The 14,405-nt window shown below is 35.6% G+C and overlaps 1 protein-coding gene across 4 annotated transcripts in view; it reads right to left on the bottom strand.

Annotated features, from left to right (window-relative positions):
• Window positions 1-14,405, bottom strand: part of aopep (aminopeptidase O (putative)) — a 199,960-nt gene that overhangs the window by 144,837 nt on the left and 40,718 nt on the right. For all 4 annotated transcript variants that reach the window (XM_031890955.1, XM_018089437.2, XM_012971565.3 and 1 more), the window contains exon 5: window positions 10,824-11,072. In XM_031890955.1, the coding sequence (XP_031746815.1) occupies window positions 10,824-11,072 (249 nt within the window). The remainder of the gene's footprint in view (window positions 1-10,823; window positions 11,073-14,405) is intronic.

Raw genomic sequence — 14,405 nt, 5'->3', positions numbered from 1 at the left:
TTTCTTTGGGGATAAAATAAAAAGTAAAGTATTTTTAAAAAAATCAACAATGGATCTTTGTATATGCCCCTTCATTCTAATCCACAGGTCTATGGCTTGCTGCCAAGTATGTTCTATGTGTATATGTTATACATATATATTTATTCTTTATGTTTATACATGTATGTGCAAGAATCTGAGTGTCCCTATTTTTTCACTTAATACAGTATGTAGGCCAACAAAAAAATCCATTCAGTGGGGTCTCTGGAATATAAGGGAAACTGAATTAACTAATTAAAGTATGGAAGTGCTACCAATATGATCAAATTTGCTCCACCCAAACACATATTCTTTCAAATGCTTTAGAAAAGTATTATTTACAAGGTTATGATCATGAAATGATAAAACCACCAATTGTAACCCCTCTGTGGTCATATATTCCATAGGCTGGCACCACCACGCCTAATTGCATTTTCCTGGAAGAAGTGTTTGCATTGGCCCTACAGGATTCTCCACAATTGTAGCTTTTTTTTTTAGGGGAGAAATGTCAACACCAACATATATTACTGAATAAGACCACCATTAAAGGTGTTTGATGACAAATGGAAGCTGTATTAAACTTTTAGCAACGGTAAAGTTTTGGGGGGAATACAAACTTTTATAACATTTTACAAGACACATGGAAGAACTTTCAAGCTTTTTATAAAACAGGTTTTGGACAGGGAATTGTGCAATTCAGAAAAATAAGTAACTGAGGCCATATAGGAGCTTTGTATTGGTTTATCTGGTTTCATGGGCAAATTTTTCCTCCTACAAACAATATTAAAATGTGCTGTAAAGAGCCAAAAATAGGGAAAGTCTGTTTTCTAATAATGCCAGTTAATGAGTTTCTGTTTAATCCTTATTTCGTTTTTTACAGCTTAGGTCTGGTAAATATGGTATGCAAAAAGCAAATCTTTGTGTATGTTCTTCAGTAAGGGTTTATATCATCTGGCATTAAGGTACTGGCATATTTTATGTTAGAAATCAAATGTGGCATCATTGTGGATTAAACATTTTTTACTTTTTAGCCTACATGCCCAAAATGCTAAGGCCAGTCCAAGTTACACCACGCCATCTCTCGACTCCACCCATACCATGTTCTCAAGTCTTACCTCTTTTCAGTAAACATATTTATGATGGATCTAAAAAACAGTTCAGAGGTATGGTGCACACTGCAATAACCATGCTCCATCTAACTCAGTAATTCTTAAACTATGGGTCAAGACCCAAAATAGGGTGCCCATGATGTTTATGGTGGGTCAACATTAGTCTGTTATGTAAAAATATGTAATGCTACAATATTCAATAATTATAATATCCTATTAAACAGGAGTATATTTAATTCTAAAACAATTCTTTTTGGTTACAAAGATGGGTCCAGTAAAAATGGGTTAAGAAAGCCAAATTTAACTAGCTTGCTTTATAGCTGAATCCATTAATGCTGTCTGCTAAAACAATAAAACAGACTATTGCTTTAAATGTAAAAAAGGGGTAATTTAGTATTCATGTGAAATAAAAGTTTTTCCTCTGTGTAGTAGTAGAAGTAATATTTCGACATGGCTGCCTTACTTACTATATATCATCGTGTTTATTCCTAGTCTAATGTAAAGTTGCATATGTTTGACATTCCTGCCTAGCAGTAGCCCCACATTGATTGAACCAGCATAAACTATATTCCATATTATACAAACAGCTGTCCATTTCATGCTAAAGCCAAAAAAAGACAAACAAGTTACCATACCACTGGTGTAGACAAAAATTACGACATAATGATAAAATACTGAAATAAATCTTGACAACAAAAGCAAAAAATACTTATACAAATTCAGAACTAAAATAAAAATCATTTAAACTATCACATCATAACCAGTGCAGCTGGTAGGTAGCCATATCTTGCACTCTGGCCCAATATGCAACATTAAACAAAGCAGCTTCTCAATCTTTACTGTTTTTACAAACAATTGTTCCATTATTCTAGGTGTTTTTGAAGTGCAAAGTGCTTTTTACAGCAACATTTCATAAAATAATTCAATTTTACTTCAAACAACCTGCAAAGAAAAACAGGCTATCCACTGTAGTCTGCAATTACAGAATCAGAGGCTAAGAGATAAATCCCTGCAGTCCTTCAAAGCTCTTTGATCACATCTTGCCCCCATTAAAAAAATAAATATAATTACATAAACACACCCATGTATATGTGTGTATACATACGTGCTTCAGCTCTTACCTTGGGTGCAAGGTAAATGATTTAAATATCCAAAAAAAACCCAGCAACACCGAGTTATATTCCAAAAACATCAATCGTGTATTAATGTATGGCTGCTCATGCGTTTTTAATACACAATCTTTTTGGAATATAACTCAGTGTTGCTGGTCTTTTTTTGTATGTATATATATATATATAACATTTATAAAAGAAACAGCAATACCAAGATTTTTATACAAAACAACAAAAATATATTTGAATGTGCATATACAGTCAATATCATGTTCCCATTCTCCTTATCATATCATCATATAACCATATGATCATCATAAAAGTGACCAGTACCAAATAAATGACAATAAGATACATACATCTATATAAAAAAACAACAATATAAAAATGTGATTATGATACTGTATAAGCATTTACATAGCTGTCCAGTGTTGTCCAATCTCTCTGACTGCTTCCTTTGTGTAAGCTTTAAATAGTATCAGTATTCAGATTATCTGACTCCCCTGCATCATTCACACCTCAGATTCAGGCTGTAAGACTCTGTAAGACACTTATACGCTCCTCCATTCTTCACACCTGTAAGGTCCTGTATTGTTCACAACTCTGAAGTTTGCATAGTCATGATAGGTTTCCCAGGTTCTTTCCCTACTCTCTCTGCCCTGCTGTGCCCTATGCTGCCTGTGCCATACCTTCCCTTCCAAAGCTACCTGTGTGTACCATACTCTGCTTGCTCTTTGCTCCTACTCTGCCTGATACTTTGCTTGCTCTATGCTCCTTGTGTGTGCCATATTCTGCCTGCCCTATTCTGCCTGTGTGTGCCATACTCTGCTTGCCTATGCTCCCTGTGTACCATATTCTGCCTGCCATATCCTGCCTGTGTGTGTCATACTCTGCCTGCCCTATCCTGCTTGTGTGTAACATATTCTACCTGCCCTTTGCTGCCTATGGGATGTGAACCTGGTGGGGGTTTGTTCTGGGAGTTTATCATTTGGAAATGATTGATAGAGGAAAAGAGATGAACTTTTCTGCAAAAAAAGTAATGTAAAGAAAGTAACTGGTTTGATCTGAAGTTAACAGAACACATCTTAGGGTGGCCTGGAGTTGATTCCAAATGATTAATTCTTTGACCTTGGAAACACTACTTACAGTTTTCACTGCTTGAAGTACACAAAGATTAAGTGCATGGTTATGCCTGATTAGTTTGCCACACACCATATGGTTAAGACAGTTAATCATACAGGTAGCCAAACTGCACTGTTTGCACAACAACAGGAGAACTCAAAAAAAGCTAACAGGACAGAGGGTGCAGTGTGTTTAGAGAGTGGTAATGAGAAGATATGGGCAAAGTAACTCAATAGGGCAGTCAAAACTGCCAAAGGTTTTGGCTTAATAGAGAAAAATGCTAAATACTCTACAGCACACATCTTAGCATGAAAGCAATATAACCATCCACAGATCCTAAAATTATATACCATACAGTGCCCTGCAAAACTGCTCCACAGTATCACAATAAAGAACAGAACACAAACAGGTCAGTGGGCCTCTTCAGTATGACACCACATCGCATATTACCATTATTTCTACTCAACCACTTTGCCTTATCCTGGCACACCCCATAAAATCAAGCAGAATCCAAAGGATCAAATCTTCAAGTGTACCCAACAGCCCAGTACATGGGCTAAGCGGTCGAATACTACAGACTGTATAGTAACCCAGGTTACAATCCTTTTGTATTTTTCAATTCTGGCCTTAGTTGTCTACTAAAGAAAGAATGTAATATGCAAGGACTATACCATTTACTATTACCTCAACATCCTAGTTATGCATAAATAAATATGCAGCATTGTAGTATTTTTCTTTCTAAATCCAATACTAGCTCTTCATGTATAATTTAGTATTGCATACGTTCAGATTCAGATGCTTAAATACATAAAGCTGTTTATGATTTTATAAAGTAGCCTATCTTTGTACAGAGATTCCCTGAGGTTGCCTGAATTTTCCTAAAAATCTAAGTACTCACAAAGCATTTGTATAATAATTTTGCTTCCTTTTTTAAACACAATATCCCCCCAGGGATTGCATTAAACAGAGAAGCAAGGACTCTGCAGCAGAATTTATAGCCCTACCCTGGTTGAATTGTTAATTATAAACATAAGGGTACTAGCTAGGAAATTATTTTGAACATTTGCCTGCTTTAATAGCAAGCTGGATGTGCACATACGGTAATGATATCTTCAGAAAGAAGGCAGAACTAATTAGGAAAGGGAAACACTAAAAGGTTCACAATGTCACAGAATAAAGTCTACTAAAAACAATTAACAGAAAATTGAAGTGTGTGTGTAGTAATGTTTTCATGTAGGATAACTTGGCATTGCTTCTTACAAATTAAAGTTAAAGGACATTATACTGAAATGACAGAAAATTTCTTGGCACTTTTGCAAATAATAAAGATGCAAAAACACTACACAGTAGAGTGCCATCCTCAGAGTTTTGCATTATGCATGGTCACGCAGTTATCCCACGATACTCAACTGCCTGGCAGGATACTGTGAGACTTTTCAAATAAAAAACTGGGGAATCAACGTGACACATTTATTTATAGATCTGTTTGAATGTGTTGAAACTGATTTGAGCAGTCAAACACGTTTGTTTACAAAGGAGCGATAGGTGCACTGAGCACAGACACCCATTTGAATCTATCATTCCTGATGCAAATCTCACGTGGGAATTAATGACTTGAATCAGTCCTTTTTGTGCTGGAATCACCAAACATTGCTAAATTTAAAAACCGTATCCTCTCTTTAAACAAATGTTCAATGATAAACCAACCCTTTAAGGTGTTTTGCACTAAACATTTCTAAAATGCTAGTTACTACAAGAGAAAAAGATTATATTTGTTAAGTGTGGTGTTTATCAGATGGATATATTATTAAAGGGGATCTAAACCCAAACAACAGAACTTACTCATGGAGCACTATTTGCAGTCATTTTCTATTTTTAGCCGCTTTTTTTTGGAGATATCTGCATTTTTAGACTGCTAATAACAGGCTTTAAGCACAACCAAGAGTTAGAAATCCAAGCGTTAACTGAATGCAGGAAGTGCATAGAACGTTTATAGCAATTAATGTTTTGACGTTAGGATCCCCTTAAACATCAGAAGACTTCAGAATGACAACTACACAATAGACAATTTTACACTAGTCTAGTAACCCACAGCAACCAATCAACAAATAGTATTACTGGTCAGCTATTTGAAAACAAACACCTGATTAGTGCCATGTGTTACTAATCATTACATTCCCCTGTATTTTCTCTGACCATGCCAAAACTTTCATGACATTGAGAGCACCTTGTGAAGTTGCAGCATTGTATTACAAAACTTTGCATCAACAAAATATTCCATTGAGAGGTTTGAATACTGCACATATAGCATGTGCTGTAAGTACGATGTCCTAAATAATGAAAAGATCTCAAAAGGCACCACTAAGACATTTGCTGTGGAAGTGCTGTGAGGTGAAACTGTAGCAGATCAATACATGTCGTTCTAGTAAGAGTTTTGGGTTTGTTAGCTGCTCAGATAAAGTTATAATATTAATTTAATGGTGGACCAAGACCCTTGTTATAGATCAAGACCTTCTGCTGGTCTCTCATGCAGATTTAGGCCTGGATTGGGATTTAAAATAGGCCCTGGTATTTCAAGGATAGAGGGGCAAAAACAGCCTACTAAATAGTGACTGTCAATGGCATCTTACAGCAGCCCCTCTGGCACTTGCCCGAATCCACAGCCATTTCAGGCCGTGTTTTTTCTTCTGCCAGAACATACATAGAATAAAGTCGTAAAATCTGGCGTTCAGACTACAAATTCACCATTTATTTTGCACAGTTTTTTAAACCTTTTTTCTGCAAATGTAATTTTACACAGCATAATAAATAGGCCCACAAGAGTGCACCCATTTAAGATACAGAATCATGAAAAACACTGCCCCATTTATGTAACTATCACCAACTAATAAAATATTATATTTCATTATTTTAACAGCATTAGAGCAATACAATTTGACTGCTGATGTACTGCTACAGGTACCAGCGCTAGTGCAGACCATGTTCCTGTATATAACCTGTAACAATTTTTTCTTATTGTTTGTATTTTGATGGAGAAGAAAATCTGCAAAGCAGGACGGAAATACTGATTACAGATTATAGGTAAATTAGGGCATTTAACTATATTTATATGAAAATTATATCTAGAATAACTACTATATTTATCTTAAATTATATTAATTTACCTAGTAAGAGTCTAATTACTGGTTTGCTTATTTCCTACCCATGAAGTGTTATGCTGAATCATCAATCATTACATTGCAGAGGGTACTCATCTCAGAGAGGTGACATGGTTCTTTTTTCATAATCATTAAAAAAAGGACAATACAGTTGCAATTAAGTAATTAGTATGCACAAAATTAAGCAAAGGAAACAGAACAAGAAGCAGCTGCTAGATTGCTATAAATGTTGAAAAGCCCATAATTGGAAATATTTCCACCAGTGAGTACTGATTTCAGTCATATTTCAAGAACAAAAACCACACTTTGGTCGAGGCTCTTGATGTGTCTTGCAGTAAATAAACATCCCTCCTGGCACTTTCTTCTTTAATCAAGAAAACAGACATTTTCCAGCTGACATTTATGATTGCAAGCACATGGGGATGTGGTTATGCAGCAAACAACCAGGATTAGGTGAAACAGAGCCTGTAAAGTTTGAAATAGATCACCACTGTTCTATAATTCTTAGTCCTTTCCTCAGAGTGTTCAAAACAACGGACATGGTTGCAAACTCTCTGTTACATATTGCTTAGTTGAAGTGGATTATATAATGCTGGGAAGCATGACCATCATTTTCCCAGAAACATACACAGTCTTCACTGGGTAATTTCTCTCTGTCTGGAGCTTAGACATTTTATCCACTGCTTGGATTACTGTGTTGATGCCAAATATTTTGTAGAAATCTGTAATTACACTAACAAAAATTTGTAGTGCACAGAAAAGAGTGAAACAAGATAAATGAAGGATGCGCCAAAAGACAGGGCAAGCGCTTTATAAATGTAACGTAACATTTCAACCTTAATATGTCTGTCACTTCAAGATGAGCTCTGTGAACTTCTGTGCTCCGACTGGATCCTTCTAACAATTTAATTAGTGTACAGCTCAGTGTAACAGGCCTGCAAATGCACTTCCCAAGAAAAAAAGGTTGGGTAAGAAGAGAGGGGGAATGTAATGTGATGTTAAACAGAAAATGGGTTGAATAGTAGAGAATAGAAAACCTACTGTATGTAGGGGGTGACAGAAAGGGTCTGATAGAATGAAATGCACCATAGTGACAAAGAAATCATCAATACTTAAAATTGCACTTTTACTAATCACTCACTCTTGTGAGGCTGATGAGACAGTGACAGCTCAGAAGTAACATCACAACACTTGGCATCCCAATGCCTAGCAAGTTGGGCATATACTGTATATATTTTTAAAAACATTATATGGTTGTGAGTCTGTGTATTTGGCACTGACCAAAATTGTTTTGATGTTACCCTCACTGCAGTAATTGTATGCTGGTAAACAGTGTTTTTTGTTATCAACTAGCTTTTAAAAAATATAGCACTCTGTGGTATATGTGGCATGATGCATTAGAACTTATGAAACTGTGAACGGTACTCTCACTGATGATTTTTTTATGACTTATTTATTACTACTTTTATTACATTGTGATTTGAATTATACTGCATTCTTGTTGCTCTTGGGGGGGGGTTAGTATTGAAGTTGGCGTGGTGAAATCTTGGTGCATAACTTTTTTTTGCTAGTTCATAATATTTACGTCTTTTATAGACCCTTTTATTATATTGCAGGCATATACAAACTGTTTTTGCTATATTTGTCTGACAATGTCCAACTTTCTGAATTTCTAGTATGTGGAAAAGTCTCCCTCTGGGTGTCAGACATTTGTAGTACACTGAGCTTGCTACTTTATAACAACATAGAATCAAGAATATCAAAATTCTGAAATTAAATGAACAGCTGTCAGCATTGTGAGGCACTGTTAGTCTGAAAAGTAGGAGACCACACATTTTTACTACTGTATATTAATAATAGGTAAACCAGGGGTGTGTGGCACAAATATACAGAATATAAGAACGCCCTGAAAGATTTCCCAGAATGGTGACAGTCCGGAAGTATCACCACTTCACTTGGCATCCCAACACCTAGAAAGTTGGGCAATAAAATATTTACTAAAGCAGAATTGGAATAAAGAGACAAAACTGGTTTTGATTGCAGAAAACATATTTAAACAAACATACTGATAAGAATGATGTTGCTATGTACATAGGGAGTATATTAAACTTTTATATGTAAGGAAATAGAGAAAATGATGTCATGAATTTTTCTCAAGGCTGCAATATGCATAGCTGTACAATATAATAACAATATTTTTTAGAGGGAAATGCTAACATTTACAAAATATTTTGGCAATTTAAAAATATACAGTGGTGCTTGAAATGTTTGTGGATCCTTTAAAATTTTCCCTATTTAAGTTCTGGCAGGCAGGCCAAGAAGATAGCTGCATTTAAAATAGCTCAGCATCCGTCTCAATCAGTTACCAACAGCCCCCAAATTACCCTTGCAGGTGACATCTAAAAGCTTGCAATACACAGCAGAGATTACCGATAAGCGAACCAAGCACCTAAATTACCAAAATACAAAGAGCAGAAAGTTTCAGAGCAAAATTCAGGGGCTGATGGAATCCCCATTAAATGCGCTAGATGGCCACCTGCCACACCACAGATACATTGTTGAGGCAATGTACCCCAATGTGATCAGCAAAATCCAAAACAGAAAAGCTATTCCTAATCCTACAAACAGAACCAACCATTACCACCATGAGGGTTAGCCTGTTGACTATATAAAGCCTAAATGGTGTAAGAACTGCTCTCTACAACAACTGATAACCACACGTTATAGGACATAGTTGCTACACCAACAACAATAATCTCGGTCGGGTCAGTCACCATACTATAGCGACACTGCTCTCTACACAGCCATACTAACCAATGCTGCAAAAACACCGTTGGTTCAGTCTATAACCACTGTTTTTAAACTTACGCTGCAGAGAATATAAATTTTACTCCTATAATTTGGGATCTGTTACCTGACCAATAACAAGAGAATAACAAGAGTGTTATATGGAAAACTTTGCGCACTACCCATTTCACGTAAGACTGACAACTCTACTTTAGTAATTCAGTTCTGCCCTACATTACAATAGGTGTTACAACAGCCCAGCAGAAAGACAACACAAGCTTTGCATGCTACTAACAACTACCAATGACACATAACACCTGATACAGCTCTCAGAACGATACAATGTTTCTCATTCAATAACGAAAAAGGTGATGAAAGGGAAAAGGAGAGAAAAAGGAAGAAGAGTAAGTAAAGAGAAAAAAGAAAAGAAAACAAACAAAACTCAATCAGACAAATACTTGAATCAGTTCTGGGCCACAAACTATGTCATTCCAACATTTAAACAACGAAAACCTAACCTATCTCTGTTCTATGGATAAATTCTTGAAACAGACTCCACATTTGAAAATGGGCAGACAGGAGCAAAGAAAACTCAGCCTTATTACAGATCACACCCCTCCCCCTTAAACAATAAATCTGCTCAACAAACTCCACCATCATCCCCAATCTCACCACCCCAACAAGGGGATGAAGCATCCCAGAATCAATCAAAGGACCAGACTTACTCCAAGTACTTTCTAACAAGATCCCAATTACAACCAAGTGAAACAGATTACATAATGGAACGCTTCCATACAATAGGCCCAGAAAGACTAGACCTACAATGACCCAGACGTGTCTCAACTTTCAAGAAAAAAACAATATACTCTATAGCATTCATGCAAGTACAATTATTTTACACTGCTAGAAAAACCAAACAAGTAATAACCTTATGTTTGCATTTCAACAGTAATGCAGCTAGTGTCTTGCCAGCCCTGGTGCAAAATTTCCCCCAACTATTTTGCATACCCAGTGTACCAATCCTTTGTACAATTATCCGTGCTTGTATGCTGGCTCAGAGATACCAACCAATATCCAAGTACAATGTATATCATCTGCTAGTGCAACATGTCAGCCAGTGCACAGTGTATCAGCAAAAACGAAAGTGAAAAAGAGCTGCTGTTATGATCATTCTTATGCTCTCTGGCGGTTCGGCCCTGGACTAAGAGAGTGCAGGTGATTACTCCATCTATTGTCCCTTTATGAATGATAAACATTGCTTACTGATTTAGGCTGCATTAGTTTGCTGTTTTTTCCATTTAGGAATCCTATAGATTGGCAGGCTTTACATTATTGCTTTAGATGAGTTTATTTTAGATTCTTATTCATTTTAATATTTCCATATAGAAGCAGTATTCCCAGTATTACAAACAACAGCATCACCAATATGACAGCAAATAGTAGATGTGTTAGGTAAAACAGCAACTAGTGGATAACACACCAAATAATGAATGTCAAAACACATATTAACAACCTACCTTGCCATTCCTAGACTGGAAAAGTTGCTTGGGACCACTAGGATATCAAGTCTAGGGAATGGATGTGTTCCAAGGACCGCATGTGCTGCCTCCAGGCATGGAGAGACAAGGGGAAGCAGGACCTCTGAGCATTGCTTGAATAACACATGTGAAGCGAATACTCGGTGAGGAATAATAGCCTGTGCACAAGCTTCAGGAAGACTGAATCGACAGGGATACTCCATGTGCTTGCATTTCTGTTCTTTTAGCCTATAAAACAACATAAGCATTTTAAGACAAGTGCCATTAATTAGTTGCCTTTCCCAAAAGATGGGAGTCAAGAATATCAGAGATAGAGAAAGGAACAATATCATATGGGGGACCTAATTTTTTGCATAGGTAAAAACTATAATATAAATATAATAGTTATTATAGTTTTGAAACAGAAAAGAGCCTGCCACAAATTTGATAAAAGGAACTGTCAAAAATGGCATGGTACGCTGTTGTGTTAAAGGAGAACTCCACCCAAACACAACTAAGGCTTTTTGAAAAGTAGACATAACTTTATAGCCATACTATGCAGTAGATTTATGATTTGTAATGTAATAATATGGTATGGAACAGTTACCTAGGCCTAGCCCCCTGTTCTGCTGATCTGACTGACTACTTTACTACAGTAGTTAATAGAACATTGGTGAGTTTTTATGTATTAAGCTCTAAACTCACATTTTGATAAATCTGCCACATAGCATTAAAAAATCTGTATTGGAAATAAAATTCCTACTGTTAGTAAATGGCCCCTTAGACTTATACTGCTTCTAAAACTGCTGTTTATGTTATATATTGCTGTTAAAAAAATTCTCAAAATGTGATTTCAGAGCTTAATACATAAAAACTCACCCATGTTCTATTAATTACTATGGGATTTTTAGAAGTGTATTTATCAATGGTTGAAAATTAGAGCTTCTAAAAATCCCATAGGAATAAATAGAACTGAGTTTTTATTTATTAAGCTCTAAACTCACATTTTGATAAATCTGCCCCTAAAATTTGCTGAAACAAAATTGCAACTTTTTCGATTTAATACGTGACAAAACGGAGGCAATTCCGAATCCGAAAATATGCATCTAAAACTTGTTGAGATTGTGTAGAAGTCAATAGCAGATGTCCCTTCCCCTCCCTGGAAGAGCTTTCTTTGCTTCAAAACTTAAGAGGTTTCTGGATTTTTGATGCTGGTTTTTGTGTGCAACAGTTCGAAAAATTCAACATTTTCCCAACTTTTCTTCAACTTTTTCCCCACACATGCTTTTTTAGTTCAGACTTTTTGATAAATGTCAGACATTCCTGGAAATTAGTTTAGTCGAATTTGTAAAAGAAAAAAATGAGAAAAATTAGAGTTTGAGTAGATCTGCCTTCACAATACACCTAAAAGGAGAAGTAAATCCTAACAATAAAAATGGGTAGAAATGCAATATTTTATATACTGAACTTACTGCACCAGCGTAAAGGTTCAACATTTCTATAGAAGTAATGATCCAGCCCTTTAAAATTATCACAAGAGTTCTTTATAAAAGGTTTTTATAAAAGTTTTGGTGACACTCACATTTAAGTGGCGTTGAGTGGCTGCTGAGAAACTAAGCTTAGGGGTTGTCGTATACTATCAAGAAGAGTATGAGGTTGGCCTGTCATAAAAACTGGTGCACAAGGCTGATTATTAAATTCTAATGCTAACTGCACTTGTACTGATAATCTGTGTTATTTACTTAGCCTTATATTGTGACATTTCTATTCTATACAATATATTGTAAGTAGGTCCCTGGTACAGAAGCCCAAATCATAATGAACAACACTTCTGCCCTACTTCTTTAGTTAAGTTTTAGTTCTCCTTTAAAATGGCTAGGACCCTTAGCATTACATCATTTAAAGACTTTATGAGAGAACAACCCTTAGTTTGTAGCACACATTTGTTCAGCCAGCAGTACTGTCACTTTTTCATCCACCTTCTGAAAAAGCCACCATTGTCCATAAATTTACTTTTTGTTTGTTTTACTATATGACAGCAAGGTTTGAATGTTTAACTGAAATGTATTAGAGTAAAGGTGTGGCCTGTTACATTCCTGAGCAGACTACAGACTGACAATTTTCAGATTATATGTCTGTCTGAAAGCATTTCTTAATACATTTGCCTCTAGGCAGATAATATAGTATTTATCAATTTATTTCATTTAGTTTTGATTGATTTTTTCACCACACATTATAATAGTTCAACATCACGCATTATAAGAAATATTTGTAGTATTATAAGAAAGAGCTTGGTGTTTAGGTTTCCTTTTCAAAGGAATACAGAAAAGGTCTTACAGAGATAAAAGAGTATACTTCTTTTCTCATGGCGTATACATCTTTTCTTTGATGGTGCCTTTAACAATAACGATAAATAACAATTATATTATTATAACAGTAAAAAATAATAGTCACAGTTTAACTAAATTGCTACTTTTAGAGATCTAACGTTATCAATGAGATCTAAGAGTAGTTAAACTGTGACTGATATTTCTTGCACAATGGGGTCAATTACCTACCATTCACACCCCTGGTATTACTCACCAGGAGTTTGAACCTTTTTTATAGATATATCAGTATTAAAAGTCAAATTAAGGCAGCTGCAACCTCTGCAGAAAATTCCAGAACAGTTTCTATTTTTCTACAATAATAAATGTGATTGCCGCACAAAGAACATTTAGGGTGATGATACACGGGTACATAACTGTTTTTTTCTGTGCAACATCCAGGCACTAGTTATTTAGGGAGGTGCCTTCTTAAAAAACAAAAAAGAAGCGTGCAAGTATCTATGATCATCATCATCATCATCATCAACAGCCATTTAGTGACATACACCTTGAGGCATGACACAGTGAGCTACATTAATAATAATAAAAATATTCTGCTCATTCAAGTCATAGAAGCTGAGATAGTAAAGATTAAATTATTGTTTACAAATCATATCTTAACCTTAATCCACTTAAAAAGTCAGGATTGCCAAAAATGATGTTAAAAAATTGGACTTCTGTCTGTACATGAATCATGTATGTGTTTCACAAATTTAGCACAGCTATGCGATTGTATTGTACATACAAACTAAAACATGCAAACTATAACACTTGCAGTCTTGTGTTAGTGCAAAGGCATATATTTTTGCATTTTCTATAAACCTTGGAAACATATAAACTTTGGAATGGTTTGTCAATTAGATTTGGGAGGCTTGCTCTCTATTAGGCAATGATAATGTATGTAAAACACATTGAATGCCATGCAGTTCAATTATGAAATCCATTGACTACTAAAGTGTATTTGCTGCAGCATCCTGCAGTACAAAGAACTGGTAGCTTATTTTAACCATACCAAAACCAGGGCAGGGAAGGGTCACATGGATTAATGATCTTGGACACATAATAATGTTTGCAGAGGCGTGACCTTACAGCTGCTGCAAAATGAAAAAAGGGAAAAGTCCTCAGGTTAGACTCTTTTGCGGTATGTAATTAAAAAAAAAATCCAAAAATGCTTTAGGAATGTAGTCATTCAGAGTTTTAATGTCTTGTTTAACTT

The sequence above is a fragment of the Xenopus tropicalis genome, chromosome 1 (genome assembly GCF_000004195.4).
Source record: "Xenopus tropicalis strain Nigerian chromosome 1, UCB_Xtro_10.0, whole genome shotgun sequence".
In the NCBI taxonomy this organism is placed as follows: Eukaryota; Metazoa; Chordata; class Amphibia; order Anura; family Pipidae; genus Xenopus; species Xenopus tropicalis.
Note: the sequence above shows the minus strand (reverse complement) of the source record. Positions and strands in the feature narration are given on the sequence as shown.